Source organism: Cimex lectularius, unplaced genomic scaffold, assembly GCF_000648675.2.
Source record: "Cimex lectularius strain Harlan isolate CLEC.00 unplaced genomic scaffold, Clec_2.1 scaffold48, whole genome shotgun sequence".
In the NCBI taxonomy this organism is placed as follows: Eukaryota; Metazoa; Arthropoda; class Insecta; order Hemiptera; family Cimicidae; genus Cimex; species Cimex lectularius.
The window spans coordinates 1,323,433-1,341,583 of NW_019392708.1; the positions used below are offsets into that span (position 1 = coordinate 1,323,433).

At 34.0% G+C, this 18,151-nt stretch overlaps 2 protein-coding genes across 25 annotated transcripts in view; one reads left to right on the forward strand and one right to left on the reverse strand.

The window, feature by feature from the left end:
• LOC106672939 overlaps window positions 1–8,465 on the forward strand; it is a 144,193-nt gene extending 135,728 nt beyond the window's left edge. For all 7 annotated transcript variants that reach the window (XM_014404777.2, XM_014404783.2, XM_014404776.2 and 4 more), the window contains 3 exons: window positions 7,123–7,202; window positions 7,284–7,493; window positions 7,808–8,465. In XM_014404777.2, the coding sequence (XP_014260263.1) occupies window positions 7,123–7,202; window positions 7,284–7,493; window positions 7,808–8,117 (600 nt within the window). In that variant the 3' untranslated portion in view covers window positions 8,118–8,465. The remainder of the gene's footprint in view (window positions 1–7,122; window positions 7,203–7,283; window positions 7,494–7,807) is intronic.
• Window positions 8,466–8,889: 424 nt separating this feature from the next.
• The window catches only part of LOC106672937 (kinesin-like protein unc-104), a 78,632-nt gene continuing 69,370 nt past the window's right edge, over window positions 8,890–18,151 (reverse strand). For 10 of the 18 annotated variants that reach the window (XM_014404759.2, XM_024226308.1, XM_024226312.1 and 7 more), the window contains 17 exons: window positions 17,810–17,947; window positions 17,620–17,738; window positions 17,409–17,549; window positions 17,163–17,349; window positions 17,005–17,095; window positions 16,469–16,593; window positions 16,235–16,386; window positions 16,006–16,170; window positions 15,714–15,931; window positions 15,463–15,652; window positions 14,612–14,835; window positions 12,351–12,518; window positions 12,195–12,292; window positions 11,914–12,136; window positions 11,697–11,833; window positions 11,515–11,616; window positions 8,890–11,449 (listed from right to left, as the gene is read on the reverse strand). In XM_014404759.2, the coding sequence (XP_014260245.1) occupies window positions 11,371–11,449; window positions 11,515–11,616; window positions 11,697–11,833; window positions 11,914–12,136; window positions 12,195–12,292; window positions 12,351–12,518; window positions 14,612–14,835; window positions 15,463–15,652; window positions 15,714–15,931; window positions 16,006–16,170; window positions 16,235–16,386; window positions 16,469–16,593; window positions 17,005–17,095; window positions 17,163–17,349; window positions 17,409–17,549; window positions 17,620–17,738; window positions 17,810–17,947 (2,557 nt within the window). In that variant the 3' untranslated portion in view covers window positions 8,890–11,370. The remainder of the gene's footprint in view (window positions 11,450–11,514; window positions 11,617–11,696; window positions 11,834–11,913; window positions 12,137–12,194; window positions 12,293–12,350; window positions 12,519–14,611; window positions 14,836–15,462; window positions 15,653–15,713; window positions 15,932–16,005; window positions 16,171–16,234; window positions 16,387–16,468; window positions 16,594–17,004; window positions 17,096–17,162; window positions 17,350–17,408; window positions 17,550–17,619; window positions 17,739–17,809; window positions 17,948–18,151) is intronic. The other 8 variants (XM_024226310.1, XM_014404763.2, XM_024226313.1 and 5 more) reach the window with 6 other exon arrangements.

Genomic DNA, 18,151 nt, shown 5'->3' on the forward strand with positions numbered 1-18,151 from the left:
AAAATGAATGTCTAAGTCGTTGAGGATAGTGAGGTTGGTGACGTACTTAGGAGCTTTGACAATTTTTCAGAAGACTTTTTGTTGAAAGGATGGCTTGCCGGAATTCCCCTTTTGTGACCATAGTGGTCGTAAGAATGTCTCGTTTATAGTTAGTTGAGTTTTGACGGTCCAAAAACATTTCGGTCCTAAAAGTCTTCGTAGTGGTCTGTTATGTTGTTATCTTTCAAGTTTTGTGAGAGGATTCTACGTCAATCTGCTGACTACGAATAGTTTCTAAGCATCGGACTCGAATGGAAGTCGGTACAATGGAAGACAAGATTGTTTTTTCAATGTAAATATATCAATTTTGTCCTCCACTTCGGGTTAGAAGAAAGAATGATGTATCCGCATAAGTGTAATGATGGTGTTTGGATTTTTGAAGGAAAGTTTATAAATGGTATTCAGGATGGGACCAAGAATGCTCCCTCGTAAGACGCCGCGGCCTGCTTGTATTTGGTCTGGGTATTCGTTGCCCCATATCGCTCTGAAGCGACGGTCAATAAAAATAGAATTTTAGAATAAGGTAATAATGGGTGGGTAGGAAGCGTTTAAGGATATAAAGGAGCCTGGATGACATCAAAAGCCTGGGCTACATCCAGCAAAGTTTTCGAACAACCACAACAAACATCCCTCTTTGTTCTCTAGGGCTGTGAAAATGGTGCCAACGGGTCTGAAATCCTAATGAAAAGTAATGGTTCTATTTAAATCTTGGATGGACATTAAATGTTTTAAAATGAGTCTTTCTATGGTTTTGGACAACACAGGAAAAAGGTATAGGAGTATGTGTGATTGGTAGGTTTGTGATTTTTTAGAATGAGAATGATTACTATAAAGTGGAAGGTTTTGAATCGTAGAGGATTAATATTGTAATATGTAAAAGGTATAGTCAGTATTTATTGACTACCGAACTATTATTCGAGTTTTCTTTTTGAAAAAATGTGTGACTTTATTCTGGTTTATCAATGCGAATAATTTTGCATATATTAATGTTCTAAATCCCTTTACATTTCGAAAATGCTAAACAATTATCTTTTCATCCGAACCGAACCGATCAGGGGGAAAAGCCAGGAATAAGAGTTTTTCAGTTTGATTTATTGAGCACTGTTGTTTCTTTTCTTTTTGTATAAAAGTAACTGTTTCATTTCAGTAAGGGCTACATAAAATGTTCTTGAATTATTAAGGTTCTTCCAGAAGAGACGAGGAAAACGATATATTTATTCAAGAGCCGATGGTTTTGATCCCGTTTTAACAGCAATTAATTAAATAAAAATCGAAATGGGGCGAAATCCTGTCTCAACCACTTACGCGGCCGGTCCTCGAATGCTTGACCAATTTAAATTCTAGGGGGGGCATTAGGGAACCCTATTGGGTTATAAAATACCGAGAGGAGAAGTGAGATAACACGGTTGACATAGTCATCGGCCCTAAATATTTTCTATTTAAATGAGACCTCGAAGAAAAAGGGAGAAACAAATTTCTAAAAATATTAATTTCTAGTAAATATACTTGTACTTAAAGTTTATTCAAGTTAAACTTGATAAAATCATTATATTTTAACCGTTGGCATTCCTTTAATATAATCTTTTTTTAGAAATTTGAAACGTAAGTTTCTCACATAATTATCGTAGACTTATAAATAGCGTTCATGTTATTCTTGCGATGGAGAAGTGTCTTCAGAACAAGAACATGAAAATGGAGTTTCCTTCCTATAAATTATACAAATCCTTTTATTACATAACATATCGATAATGTAAGGAAAAAACAGAACGCGCCAAGAAATGTGACCTCGAACTGCTCCTTCATCATGCATAGTTATGACCATCTGATATGGAATGAATCATTGCGCATAAACAAGCAGCGATCGTGATTTGCTGTTTAAAATATGTTTATGCCCCCTCTCCGATTCTGCACAAAGCGAAAACTAGTGAATCTCATTTTTTTAAATACGTTAAATTTTTGTTTTAATTGTTACATTTATCACAACAATTTCAATTATTACTAACAAGTTTCGACCTATTTTTAAGTTGATCATCAGGACAAAACAATCTTAAATATATCCTTTTTTTCCTTTTAAACATTCCTTGGCAATACTGGGACGTATTCGTTCTTCAAAGAAATTTGTAATCGTCTAATGAAAACTTGATTATGTCAATTTGTAGACATATTTAACTGATGACCTCCTTAAAATAGACCGAAAGCTTGGCAGTAACAATTGAATTTGCTTTTATCAAGACCATCATGATCTAGATTATTCATTCAATTGTTACAAGGTGATATTGAACACTAGCATTGATAGTTCATAAAATAAAATGTATGATTAGAAGAGAATGAGGAGACAGAAAGAGAGATATTTAATATTTTATGACTGGTGCAATTAGAGATTTAAGCTTGTTGATAAACATTTCAACAAAATTAGTTTCCTTCCCCAGTGGAATTAAGAAAGAGAGAGATTTAATTTCATTTGTATGTTTTTAATATTTTTGTTTAACTGCTTGTGGTTTAACGAAGTACATTGCCTTCATCTATGCATATTTCCTTTTTTCATTTATCCAAAATTTACTTGTTTAAATAACTTTTCTCTTGCTGAAATAATAAGATTTTAAATTTTACCAATTTCGTATATATAATTCTTTAAATAACAAGATTCTGCTTCTATAATGTGTAGTATCTAACTGTTTATTTATTTTCCCATCATTGGGACAACTTTAATTTTTTGTTGACTTCATTTATTTGTGTCTACCACTGTACATGTATTTACATGTATTCATTTGCATGTGAAGATCACTGTGAAGTGTGTTATTGTTTACGTAAAAAGGGATGGTTAGGGACAAAAACAATTAGTCGTGAAATTTTGGATTGAAAACTGTAATCTTTGATTTTGAATTTTGGAATATATGGCCGATCCACAAACTTGGCACTCGTACATCCAAATAGGTTTGAGTAGATATGTGTATGTCGAAAGTTTTGATTTTAATGGTAATTAATTAATCTTTTTATGTAAGGTTTTGGTCGAAATGAAAAAGTTAGTGCCAAGATCGGGATTCGAGCCCAAGACCTTCGGCTAAATACGCCGCTGCTCTACCACTTGAGCTATCGTGACTTCGATCCACTCGGACACCAACTCCCCAATCAACGGGGCGCTGTTAATGAATTTATACTTCGTTTTACTTATTAAATCCATTATATTTAGTGGTCTATTGACCAAACTACTTCTTTCAATTAATTAATTTTTTTTTATGTAAGGTTTTGGTTGAAATGAAAACGCTAGTGCCACGAGCGGGATTCGAACCCAGCTCCCCGTGGCCAATCCACATGTCGCCGAGAATTGACTCCTGATTACACGACATCTGAAAAATAGCAAAAAGGAGGGACAATTCGAAAGGTTGTAGGTTGAGATAAGGAGTTGGTCCGAATGGATCAAAGTCACGATGTCTCAAGTGGTAGAGCAGCGGCGTATTTAGCCGAAGGTCGTGAGTTCGAATCCTGCTCGTGGCTCTTTTTCATTTCGACCAAAACCTTACATAAAAGATTAATTAATTGAAAGAAGTAATTTGGTCAATAGACCACTAAATATAATTGATTTAATGGTAATTTTGATTGTCGGTTGAGTAACATTTTAAATTGTTTGTTGAGTGTCAGTTTTTTAATCGTGTCTTGTGGATTCTAAGTTAGACTTCTATCAATTGTAAATCCCAAATAGTTAAGTTTGTCCGATTGAGGAACATTGTACATGTATATGCTAGGGACAAGTTTCACGGCAGAGGGTAAATGTAGAAGAGGGATGACTTGTTAATATGGCGGTGATGTGGCAATAAGTGTATTCTCATTTGTGGGTATATCAGAAGAAAAAATTGTGTACAAGAGCGGAGCGAATATTGACCCTTGTCGCACACCTGCAAGTGTCCATCCAGAAGTCTCCGTACCCTGGTTTACTGCAACAATTCTCTACTTAAGGTATGATTGTATAGTCAGATTGGTAAAAATAATTTTAATTTGTATAATAATCCCTCATGCATACTTTGTCGAAGGCCTGAAAAAAATATTCAAACAGATAGGTTACCTATTGCTCTACTAGTCACTAATAAATAATATCAGGCGGGAACAGTAATAAAGTCAAACTTGCAGACCAAACCGTCCCAGTGACCCCCCCCCCTAGGCTTTGGATTGTTTTTCAACTTCAAAAAATCCCTGCGGCGACACGCGAACTCAGTTTTTATTTAAAAATCTGCCCTACGAAATCTTTTTATAACCGTTATATGACTTGTAGTTTCCTGAGGTTCTGGTAAACGATTAAATAACTTAGTCTGGCGCAGTATTTTACGGCTGACTTGTTTGAGACGTTAATAGAAATGTCGACGCTTGCGTTGGTTTAGCCGGGCTGGCCCCGCTCGTCTTTTATTCAGGCAGAAAAAAAAGGAACAGTTGAGTTTTTAATTTTTGCAAACTGGTCTTGCACGCTTTGTCAACAAAGACGGCCTGATAAATGACGCTTGGAAACATAAATTTTATTTTTAAATCTTATTCAAGTTTTATGAACTGGCAAGAAAATTGTTTGCCCCAGGCCACCATGAGGCTCTTAAATTCATACAGAACACATGGCAACGCATCACACTAACAAAATTTCTTTTAGTTTTTCACTTAAATACTATAACTAGCAAATGATTTTATTTATAAGTATTTACTTAACCATTTATAAATCACAACACAAAGAATCTGCCATTAAACATATTTAAAATAATAATTTTAAAAATTTGAATAATTTATATTATACATTTTTTTGTTGCATCTTAAATTCGTACAGAACACCTGGCAACGCATCACGCTCTAGCAATAATTTTTTTTCACTTTTAAATACTATAATTAGCCAATGATTTGTTTAATTATATTTTTTTATTAGTATTTACTTAACCATTTATAAATCGCAACACAAAAACTCTGCCATATTCCATTAAACATATTTAAAATAGCAATAATTTTAAAACTATTAAATCATTTATATTGTGTAATGGTATTTGGTGGTTTGTCCATACTCTTGCCTGCGTGATAAAAAAAACTCAGTAGCGACAACCAATCATTAGACTGCCAGCAAAACACCCTGATATAATAAACTAATAACTGATAGCCAAATAAAACTGATCTAACAAGTTTAATTATTTTTATTATTGCAAGTATTAATTACCAATTACAATGTTCTAAAAACCAAAAGAAGAGCCTTTTGAAAATATTTGGATTTGGATTTTGGATTTATATAATCTCAATTGTACGTGTACATACAAATATGTGCTGAGTTGAGCCTATTCGCTTCTGAAAATCCCTGCGATCCCAGCTTTTATTATTTGCAGTAAATTGCCGGCATGCTCGAGAATCACCCACCCGGGTTTTGGCAGTCTGGGGACAGGCCTCGATCTTATCCTTCCAGCCACCGAGGTTGGGCTCTGGGAAGGTGGTGTGTCAACAGCTAGGTTAATTCTGCACCCAACACATGCAGTTCCAAACCCATTCATACTCATGTTCATTCTTAAATGCATTCAACCACTATGATGATTGATATTTGGCCATTGACTATCTCGCATCACGCTCTAATAAATACAATCACTCTCAACCCAAACTTGGTGTACACAACCATTATTACTAACAAAACGGCCCCATTTCCTCGAAGAATCGGAATAAGGGACCCAAATACTCTCTGCTGTGCTAAGTACAATTCTCAGATCGGGTAGCACCCTTCAATTAGCTCAAAAGTAAGTGTCTGTATGTGTACTTCACATGGCCTATTCTCAATTGCATGAGAATGACTCTTCTTATATGAGTAAGATCCTCCAAGGGCCACCCATCAACAGTGCTTTTGGTACATGAATGCCTCTGTCGACTCGGCCTGTTGAAGCTGCCATCTTCTCTTAATCATGTTTTTTTATTGCTTTAAGCATCAGAAGGTTAGATGTCGTGGCTAAGACTGGAGGCTGGGACCTCCCAATATTAGCCGCCCTATCCATCTTTTCATTTCCCTCCAGACCTATGTGTCCAGGTACCCATACAACAACCACTATTTTGCCAAGATGGTTTGTGGTATCTCTTTAACAAGAACACTACAAGAAAGTCGACAGAAAACCTATCACAGACAGCAGTAAATACGGTGAGGGTGTCGGTGCAGACTAGGTAGGCAGAGGCACCATCGTCTCGAATCACCTCAAGCGTGTGCCAAATTTCAAACAGTTCTGCCAAGTAAAAGCTACAGTGCGGTGGGAGTAACCATGATTGTTTCCTTGGATATATGTACGTCCTCCACCGATGTTGATACAATCATAGGTAGCCCTTGATGGAGCCCAGCCACTTACAGTTGTGTTGGTTTGAACATAGGTTTTCCCTCCAGTGATGTTTGAGAGAACAACGTCTGTGCCCTCTTCTCGTTTTGGGGGGTTAGAGTCAATTTGATTCCCGCTGTAGTTGGGGGGTTTACCTTGGCCGCCTCTCCTTGAGGGTTGGCTTTGGATGCTGCAGCGTACATAATTGCATTCACTCCTATTTACATATCATTCATTCAATTAGGGTATTCCACCATCGTCCCTATCACATCACACATTCACACTAATAAATACATCCTCTCTCAACCTAATGTAGGTATACACAACTATTATTGCTCTACACAATAGAACAGCCCCGTTTCTTCTTAGAATTGGAATAGAGGACCCAAATACTCGTTGGGTGTGCTCACACAGATTAATCTACAATAATATTTATTTTTTAAATTGTATATGTATGTCAGAAGTATGACTAAAAACAATTTTTTGGTAATTTCTAGATTTACTTTTGTTTGACTTACTTTCATCCCAATTTAGTAATAATTCAGAGAAATGACAGTATTACGTTTAGAATATTATATACAACAAAAAACAATAAAAAATTAATATTTTATGTCAATATTTTGCTAAACATTGTGATGTGTTGAACCTATAGTTTGGTCATTCTTCATCATCTTTATCCATCTATCGTCTTTGGTCAGAAATATGACAAAATAATTTTTGTCACTTAATTGTATACAACAGTAACTTTGAAACTGTTGTTGATTGAACTATTAATTTCTAGGTGGTGTCGCTGGCTGCCTGTGCTGTAGGCTGGCAACGTGGGACCCGCTTTTCTAACAGCAACGAGAGTGCATATGATTGGTAATGCTGAGCAATATTTCAACCATCATTTCATTACTTAGTAGTTGGTGTTTTCCTCTGATATTAAAATAAAATTATCAGGTCTTCTAATGAAGGTGAAGAAACAACAGTGTCAGGCGAAAGCACGAATAATTGGCTGTCTGTGAAGGAGTCCCAGAAGTTGCTCAAAAAAGAAAGAGGCTTACCTGTTGACTGTTGCCCGTACGACGTTGAAATGATTGAACCAAAGGGCGGAACAAACCAAGAGGGAATGTATGTAGAATTGTACATGGAAGGCGAGAACAAACAAAGGTTTGTGTTAGATGTTTTATAATTTATGCCTCATATCTCTAAAAGTAAGAGGTTCTTTTTCAAAATAATGTGTGTTCCATTGAGTTTAGTAAGTTTTTCTGGTTTACTTTTTCGCTGTACACATCTGTCCACACAATTTTTATTTATTTAAATAAAATATGCTATCTAAAGAACTTTGGTATACCTTTTAAATATTAGAGTTCGATAAAAATCCACCAAGGATTAAGTTTTTCTAATTCTTTAGCAATTTTTGTCTAATGAATTGTTCAAACAAGTATTTTCAACTTTTAAAGTCTTTGTTTTATTGTTTCCAGGTTCTTCGAGCAGTCATGCCGGCTAGGCGTAGAGGGAAAACCTTGCCGATTCATAGATAGAAAGTTGTATAATCAGTCAAGGTGTGTTCAACGATACTCCTATACATACGCTATTATTAAATTACCTGATGAGACTATACGGCATCACCACCGTGTCAGTCACTTTACTTCATTCCCTTCGGCGAACAGCAAGTGGATGCTTGATTACATCAAGGTGCGGAACGGGTGTAGCTGTGAAGTGCTCGCCAAAATGAAAAAGAAAAAGAAAAAGGGCGGAAAAGGAAAAAGGGAGAGTGAAGAACCCCACTAAAGACAAAATTTACAAAGTATTACTACATTAGTACAACGTGAATAATTGTGAAATACAGAAAACAAAAGGTGTTATTGAAATTCAACTAACATAAGAACTTTTAATATTTTTCTCTTCTTTTCCCCCTGCTTAGGACTTTTTTTAAGATAATATTTATCAAATTATTCAATAGGTCTTATTTATACACATTCAGAATTAAAAATTACTTTATCACCAAATATGTCACCAATGATTTACAGAATATAAATAATGAAATGTACAGAGGCCCAAAAATGGGAACAATACGTTGCAATGGTGACATCTACAATGTTCACATCAATATATATAAAAAAAATTTCATTGAATTTATGAACTGATTTTTATTTATATTCAATTGCATTAAACATTCTTTTTTCTCTTTCTCTCTTTATTTTTGTACTGTTAATGTGTTTCAAAATTGTATAAGTGTACATAAATAATATAATTCTAATTTGCTTTATAAGTTTTTATAATTTATCCCAAAGTGTGTAACTTAAAATTCCAATAATAAAAGAAAAGAAAACTAAAATCAATGAATCTATAAACGGAATTAGTGCAATATACTTGTAGGCACCCTGTTATAAATGTTGAAGATTAATTCTGTTGAGTAAGTAAATTATAAATAATCTTATTTATAAACAGGGACCAATAAATACTATCTATGATTTGGAATTAACCCAATTTTAAACGCTTCAGCTTTTAGAAGTAATGTAATGTATTAAAAACTAATGTAGAAAGTGTCAAATAAACAATACTTGTTTCATAAATATTTTAATGTCACAACACCCCTGCAAGTTAAATATCAATATGGCATCATTTTACAAAGCTTTTATTGGTTTGGATTATTACATTCTTTTTATTTTTATTTATAACCAAGTGTATTCTGTACAAGTTAGAAAACTCTGGAATAAATTAACTGGACATTACAAAAATAAAATATAGATAGTTGAAAAATAACAAAATGAAGATATATATGGAATATGTAAAATTGATTATTTATGGCACTAGCAGGAAAATATCGTTTCTTCCATTAAAACATTTTTAAAAATTAAAAATTATAGAAATAAAATTGAGTAATTATTTTAAATATTATCAATTTGAAACTTGTATTTGTTTACAATAAGTTCTTTGAAAAATACCCAAAGCGTACTAACTGTAAAGGTGTTTCATTCAATACTATATCGTCTGAAAGGTAACATTTATTTTATCATCAAAAACAGAAATAAAGTTTAACAAATTAAAGCATTTTGAGAGTTAATTACATTGTTTCGATTTGCTTTTGGACTTCTCAAATTTAATTATTTAAAGATTTTTTAAGAAAATAATTTCAGTATGAGAATAGCAACAGATTAACAAGAGATATTAGGTTCAGAAAATAATCAAGCCATTTCTGAACAATATCCAATATTATGTTGATGTTCTTTTTAACAATGCAGCTGTAAATTCTAAATTTATTGCAAAATATGCAACAAAGTGAATTACAACCATTGTTGATAACAAATTATGATATTAATAATTTTAATGATTCTATTATACTTTAAATTGCACAATATCATTATTTAGACACACAATTGGTCTTTATATCTTAATAATACACATTTATTTATACATAATGACAATAAATATTTATACAATTAAACAAGGGGGAGAAAGATTTATAAACACATTGTGTAAAAAGTACACTGGGTAAATCTATATACAACAATGTGACAATAACTCCATTTTTTCTGCCAGTCTTCAAAGGGGTCATGAAAATAGTAGTTTTATTTAAATTTTTATAGCATTTCCTTTTTTCAATAATAAAATTCATGATAGTGAATCAAACTGCAAAATACATTATCTGAAGAAGAATTGATTTGATAATATAATTTTGTTATAGATACTGCTCTATTAAAATTTAACTATGTTTATTATACTTTCATTAGAAATTATCACACAAACCTTTCAAAAGTCTACACAGCAAGTAGCAAAGAATATTGCGATAAAATTTTAAAATCATTGTTGTATTGATATCAAGGCTCAATTTGTTGTTAGCCACAACAGACTTATTTATTGCCCTAATGATTGCACATTATTAGCCAATAACAAAAATTTTATATATATTTTTTAACTAACAAAACATAATAAACACACATACATAAAATAGTGAATAAATAATAAAGTATGTAAATAAAATTCAACTCAATTAAACATAAACAATTAAATTCATATACAAAAATTACAGCTACTATCACAATTGGCTAATAGATTATTATTTATTATTTCTCGCATGATATAAACTTCTTTCATCTGAGGTGTGAAAAAAGCTAGATATATCAAATACATTTAGACTTTCAATTAAGGAATTTTTTTTTGGAACAACTATGTACAATTATAAAATTATCTAACTGAACATAAAGTTTTGGAAAGTGGACCAAAGACTTGCCTTGTGATATGGCTTTATGTACTTTTAATTTATAAGAAGCATGAAAATAATATGTGTATTAACAATTCTGACAAAACTTATCACATTTATTATTATGATGCAATTTGCATGAAGCTGAAGCTATTTCACAACCTCACATATATGGTCTAAAATATTAACAACCTCATCGGTCCTAGTCACCACTAATATTAATGAAGAAATTTAATTATATTCATTTTTTGTTATTACTGTTATTATTATAAACCAAAATAAAAGATATTGTTTGCTTTAAAAATAAATAAATAAAAATATAAATATAAAATTGTTTTAAAACAAATATAATAAATAGACAAAATATAGACATTTTATATACATACCACAGTTGCAATGTGCATTTAAATTTTTTATACGCTTAAGTTTCTAAGTAAATTCCAGCTCTAGACACGTTTCTGTAAGCTCAGGAAATTAGACTAATCACATCATATACTTCAAAATCATTTCTACATTGAAAGTTGAGTTGATGATGAGACTGGTATGATTCTATGTAAGTATATATGAAATTAGTAAAAATAATTACGATTTTGTTTTCTTTTTAGGTATTTCAAAGCCTTACCAAAAAATCTTAATTAAGATTTCTTCATTATTATTAATGAACACAATCCCTCCTCACATTTTGCTAACAACTACGACACATTGGTTGCATTTTAGGAATTTACATTGCAAAATAGGCAACATAAAACACCGATTTTTATACTTTTTAGATGCGAATTGCCTTAAATATTATTTAATTTCATGTACACCATATGTGCATAACTAATAAAAGCTCTACTATTATTTTGCTGGAGTGGAAGCACCAGTCGATGATGCTGAGGAGCTGGTTACAGTAGGTGCAGTTCTTGCTAATTTTGATCTGAAGTATTTGCAAAAGAATATTATTTATAAAGTATAATGAACAGCTTTATTATGCTTAATTACCTGATCTGGCCAGCAAGTAAGGGGTTGATAGCATATAGCCAGTCGTGTACTTCTTTATCACCCAATGTCTGCATTAAATATCCTCTATGTTTGGTAACAACACTTCACAAAATTTAATTTAAAAAAAGGGGGTTAGAATTCATTTAATCAAAATATGTTTACATATTTCATTATTTATTCACCTAAATGTGTTTGGCACTTTGACCATCGCTTGTTGGTCCTCAGAGTATTCAACTTGAGCAGTAGTTAGATTAATCAAAGCACGCTCAACAGGGTCTTTTTCATCTCTGAATATGAATACATATGGCCTTCTTACAGCCTAGAAAAAATATAAAAAGATAAATAAATAGAATTAAAGTTTATGGTAGCAAATGTCTTGAGTGAAATATTAAAACTTACCACCCATCGCTTTTTCCACCCATTGGTCTTTTGCTCAAGGATATTCAAATATCCCTTTCTAGCTATTACAGGACTAATTCTTATCTCTTCAACTTCTGGTACATACAAAATCAAGGTCTGGTCACAAGGACTGATGTTTCCTTGATCAGGGCGACCAGCATTAGACAGGAAGTTCATTTGTTCTGGTAAAATTGGCCTGTTTATTCTATCAGGAGAGATAAGGCTGGAAAAACATACGGAATGACAAAAATATCAAAATTGATAAATTGTAAAAGACATACTCATTAGCAGATACAGGTGATGTTATGCTGGAGCATACGCTGTTGCTCATATCAGTTTGCTCCTCAGCTGGTGAAAGATCACCAATTTTTGGTAATTCCTAAAATAATAATTGTGGAATAAATAATGGAATAAAGTTTAAACAAAGTGTAACATACTTTTGATGGTATGCGACCCTGTATGAGTTTAACACATTTAGTTGCTAATTCTCTTTCCCTAGCAGTCATTTCCCAAGGTTCATAACAGTCTTTAGACAACGTTCTTGCCCTTACTGGACTTCCGCGGCCATCTGTTCCAGTTGCTTTCGCAGCCATATTACACACCTCCTTCAAATAAAAATCATTTTGTTATTTACAAATATAATATTGCTCCCGGGCACGAGAGTAAACTGCATCTACATGCACATAAAACACACTGACACAAGCGCACATCACATACACCCTAGGGTTACTGCCCCTAGAAGACCTAGCCCATGGCATGTGTTAGGGGTGACAAATTCGGACCAGGGTATGTGAAAAAACATAAAAATATTAAGGAACCAAGAATGATGTTGGACGATTTTAATGCCCACAACACATGGTGGGGATCATGGCATATAGACACTACGTTACAGTTCCTCGCTAGACCGTTGGCAATTCACCCAGTCGCCGGGTACCTGGGGCTCAGTGGAGATTTTTTTTTTTTTCGTGGCCACTTCGTCTCCAAAAGGGGAATAATCGAGCACCACACTGTTTTTATTTTATTTTCTTCTTTTGGGAAAACAATGAAACCCTTGGGGTGAAATAACGAAATAACAAATAAAAAATATTTTTAAAAAAACAAGAAAATAAAATATTAATGTCCTCTGCATAATGAATAAGATGTCAAACAAACAAAAAAAGAAATAAAACAAGTATTCAGAATTTAAAAAAAAAAAAAAAAAAAAAAAAACTGTCCAGAAACCAATCTTATAACTTAAAAGCTCGAACCTCGTGTACGTCCTTTTTCTCGTCATTCCAGAATGGTTCTCCCCTCGCACACGCAAACCCTCCCCTCCATGACGATGAGAAAAGTCCCAAAAATAATAAAATAATACACTGTCACATTTTACTTTTTCGCCTCGCTCGTCCACACCGACCAGTCCCAGCTCGAGGCCTCCTTGTTCACTCCCATCAGACCCCACTCCTCGCCAGTGTCCCCGCTGAGCCCTGGCTGGGCTTCCTTCATCTTCCAAATGCCACCCGCGCGTCTTCAGCCTCTTCCAGACCTCATTCAATCTTGCCGAGGGCACCCTTGCCTCTGCCTGAGTCTGGTCACCCCAGTGCAAAAAAAAATTTTTTTTTCCTCTTGTGTTCACTGTAACAACTAGCGGCATAAAACTGGTCCCCCTGGGCATCGGAGCCACTTCACATATTGATTTAAGAACTGGAAGATTTAGCATGAGTGACCTGTTGATAGTCTCGCCCTCCCTGGCAATAATGGTAGAGTGGGCTCATTGAGGAACCCCCACTTGAGTGATTTCCCGATAGTTATGAAAAGTTCTGTCATGAGGTAGATATACTGGGTCTACCTGGTAGCCCTCATGTACCATTGTCACATCTGAGTGCACACAGAGAGGAAGTGGGTTTTTCGCCGCTTCAGAAGACACCCAACAGAGTATAATTTGATTGATTATCAAACAGGCCAAGTTGGCAGAGGCTTTGATGTATCAATAGCACTGTCGATGGATGGCCCTTGGAGGATCTTACTCGTAGAGGAAAAGTCATCCTCACCCGATTCAGAATAGGCCATGTGAGGTTGACATATAGACACTTTTGAGCCAAAGTCCGCATATACATGGTCCAGCATGCAGAGAAAGGTTGCTTGATGTGTCTCACCTAATTGAAGAGTGCAGTTCCTTGGCTCAATACAGAGAGCACGCAGGAATGCCACCCAACCTGAGAATTGTGCCTGAACACAGCAGAGGATTTAGGTTTCTTGTTCCGATTCTTCAAGTAAATAGGGCCGTTCTATTTTATATAGTAGTAATAGTTGTACACCAAATTCATGTTGAGAGTGAATGTGTGATGTGAGATAGTCGATGGCCAAATATCAACCCTAACTGGGTGAATGGTATGTAAATAGTGAATGAATTATTTAAGAATGAACATGAGTACGAATAAGTTTGGAACTGCATGTGTTGGGTGATGAATTGACCTAGTTGTTGACAGCACCTCCTCCCAGAGCCCAGCCTAGGTAGCTTGACAAATAAAACGGAGGCTTACCCCCAGACTGCCAAAACCCATCAAATATGCCAGCAGTTTGCTATAAATAGCAAAAGTTGGAAGTGCCGGTGGACTACAAGAAGCAAATAGGCTCAACTCGGCACACGTTTATATGTATGTACATACTGTATAAATCCAAATCTAAAAATACTTTATTTAATAAAATATGTAAATACCTTTTCACTCTTGGTTATTGGAGTTTTGTCAATTCCGAGCCTTTCTCGGAGTAATAAAGTGTGTCTTACTCTTTCCACCTCTTCAAGTCTTGTCAACTTCTCAAGTTCCCATTGGTGGTCAAAGATTAAGCTATCACCACGAGGTCTCCAGCCATCCAGATTTTCTTCACCACGGACATATGTTGAACTTGTGTCTAAAACTCTTCTTTGCCTTCGTTGTACACCTTGATCAATTAAACAAATTATATAAACATTATAAGTGTCATTATTTATTTTAAAAAATGAAAGTAAAATTCTACTCATTTGAATAGTTTCCATTTAGTATTGTTTCTCTAAAGGGCTATTGAGAATTAAATATCAAATGTATATTTCTATGAGAAGCGGTAATCCTTCTCTAAATCAAAAAATAAAACAATGTGCCATAAACTATCAAAAAATCTAATTCAATGAAGAAAATATTTAACTAAAAACAAAAAGAATTAAATGTTAAATCTACTATTCTACTGTGTATTATTTACATAACAATGGGTTAATGAAGATTAGATTGTTCCTGTTTGATATAACTACTGCCCATGCATACTATCTGTGGCCTAACCAACCTGTCAATCCTTATTTCTATTTAAAAAAATCAGTATGTGCGTACAGTAGACCAGAGATAGAAATAGTTCTAAAAATAATTTGAAGTATTGTTACATAATCAAGTTAATTGAAGAATATATTACAAAAGATTTGGTTGTTAATATTACATAATAAAACTATGGGGATTGTGGTGCTTAGAGGAAAAATTAATAATGTAATGTTCCAATATTAACAAGACAGGTTGGTTTAATAAGCAACAGCTGAGAATCTACCTGGGCTACCTGCTTCGGACGCTCTCTTCAATACAAGTTCATAAATTCCCGAGAGTCTATTAGCTTCAGCGTTTCTGTAAGTCCCTGTGAAGAGATGTCTGAGAGATCGAGGTCCGGTACGTGCATCTCTTCCGTAGATGACCAAACTCAAGTCTTTTGTTATGATTGCTGGTCGACCACAGTTTTCCAACTGGAAAAATATTAATATTAACATAATGTTAATCATTTTTCAACCAGTGAATGGTAATTACTTCAAGGTAAGCTGATATCGTCATGAAAATCTGTTCTCCACTGGAAACCCTGTTGAGAAGCGGAGAATTGTGAAGCGAACTGTCCCAGGCAGCTTCAAACCTAAACATGCATCTGTCATCTCCTGGAAGCTGGACAATTTCTCCAGGGAATAGACCCAAAGATAAAACACAACTATCATTATCTTCTTCTTCTGGTTCCGGTGTAGTCCTGATACGGCCTATATGGTAAATAAATTTTACTTAAAATTCTACTAACATAGACCACTAAATGGAAGAAAAAAATCCAACTGACCAACTACGAGTTCCTTTACATCTTTCCATTTTAGCTCCTGAGCTTGTTCATGTACTAAAGTTACCCTAATTCTTCTTTGAATTCCTTGATGGAGTAAAAATAGACCTCGGCAAGGCAGATCATCACTGTGTTCAACAACAGTTGGTACATATTCACCATTGGGTGCTAAAAAAATAAAAAAAATCGAAGAATTCATTTAAGACTCAAAACAATGTATTATATTTCTTACCTAATTCACAAATTTCAAACCAAACCAGAATGTCATATTTGGCATGAACATGTGACGTGCAAGGAAGAGGAAGTTCACCAAATTTCGGTGAACGAACTGGTTGGCTTATTGGGATAGATGGTGGCAACATTCGTTTAGGAGGTTGTCTTACACTATAAATAATATAATTTTTACAGATATAATTTTTTAAAAACAATGTATAATACTAATTTGTATTCTTTAAAAAAAACCTACCCAATGTTTCCTTCCTGCTTTGCATCTTTATGTAATGGATGTTGTTGATAATGGCCAAAAACTTCAAATACAATTGGCTGGGTTTTCATGTAGTCCAAGAAAGATTTTGTCACTGTCACAGTGATCTATTTAAAAAAAGTAAATAAATAAAATTAAGTTCGTTATCAGTAAAAACAAGGGTTTTAGTGTGGATAGGGCTTCTAATTCATATTTGCTTGGGTTCAAATCCCAGCACAGCCTATGGAATTTTAATTCGTAACAATATGTTAAAGGTGATGTACAGTGGTATGACCTCTTGTCCGAGACACCCGAGGGTTCTGTTGGACGTTGAGCTTTTCTGTATGGCAGGAATTACTTTATTTTTTTAAAGTAAAAACTAAAAATTAGTAAGGTCATTATTTATCATTTTTGCTGAAATTTGGTCTGCCTATCCTCGCTGGCTTTGCTGTTAGGCATGTTTCAACAGATAGTAAACAGGCAGACCAAAATGATCGGTAATGACCAAAATTAATTGACTAATTAACTTTTAAACTTACATTTTGTACATGATAAAATTGAAGTGGGTTGTTTTTCCCAGTGTTTTTAACAGGTTCTGTTGAAAAAGCTTCATCGTGTCTGTGTAGGAAGCTGTAACCATAATCATCGTTAAGCAAAAATAACTGAACCGCTTAAAATGTTCTGCATTAAAACTTACTTGAATTGACAGAATATGTCTGAATATTCAGCAGGTATTCCTACAGCTTGTAAAACAGTGACTTTAAAAGTGAAATCAACCCCGATATTAAGATGTTGTGGCGGGTCGTCTTCTTTTTCATCCACATCAACACAGCTTTCTCCTTTTCCACTGTCTCCGTCTTCAACATCTCCTTCAATAAAATCTTCTGATATTTTATTTTTATTTGCATTATTAGATGAATTTCATAGTCCATCATTTTTATACCTTCAGGCTTATCAATCTGGCCTTCGACGACTCGTTCGGTGAGAGCCTTTTTGCCTTTTGGTGGAGCCATGAGTTGTGTATCATTGAAAACAATCCTCGCTGATTGTCTTACACCACTACCATTTTCAGTGTTTTCATCTTCTAAACAAAATTTAAAGTTAGGAAAAAGTTTTTCAAAAATTTAAAGTTAGAAAGAAAATCGCAATCTCACCCATTATAGCTTGAACAGCTATTCTTAAGTACCCTTTGACATCTCCTTTTTCATTGACAATGGCTACTTTATGGATTAAAGGAACTGGGTAAAGCAGGTTACTCAAATAAACAAATGACCTGGAATAAAATCATGAATAAGTAAAGGACTATTCAAACGCGCTTGGTTCTTAATCAATTTGATGTTTTACCTCCCGACCATTCTAAACCATGGAAATCTATCATAAAATGGATCTCCCCTTGCTATAGATTCAATGTTATAGTCTGGAGAAGTTGGTGATAATTCAGCCTCATTATGATACATTTCCCTCATCAGTTCAAGTCTTTGCCTAGAAAAATTTAAATAAAGCTATATACAAACTTTTAAGCAATATCAAAACAAGATACTAAGGATATAATATTATATACATAGTTTAAAGTATATGTATAGCAAACTCAAAATTTGTAGCAAAACTATGCAAAGCTTTGAAGAGATGGTATGTTCAATACCAATTCAATTTTGATGATGTTTCAATTTCAACATGAACAACAAT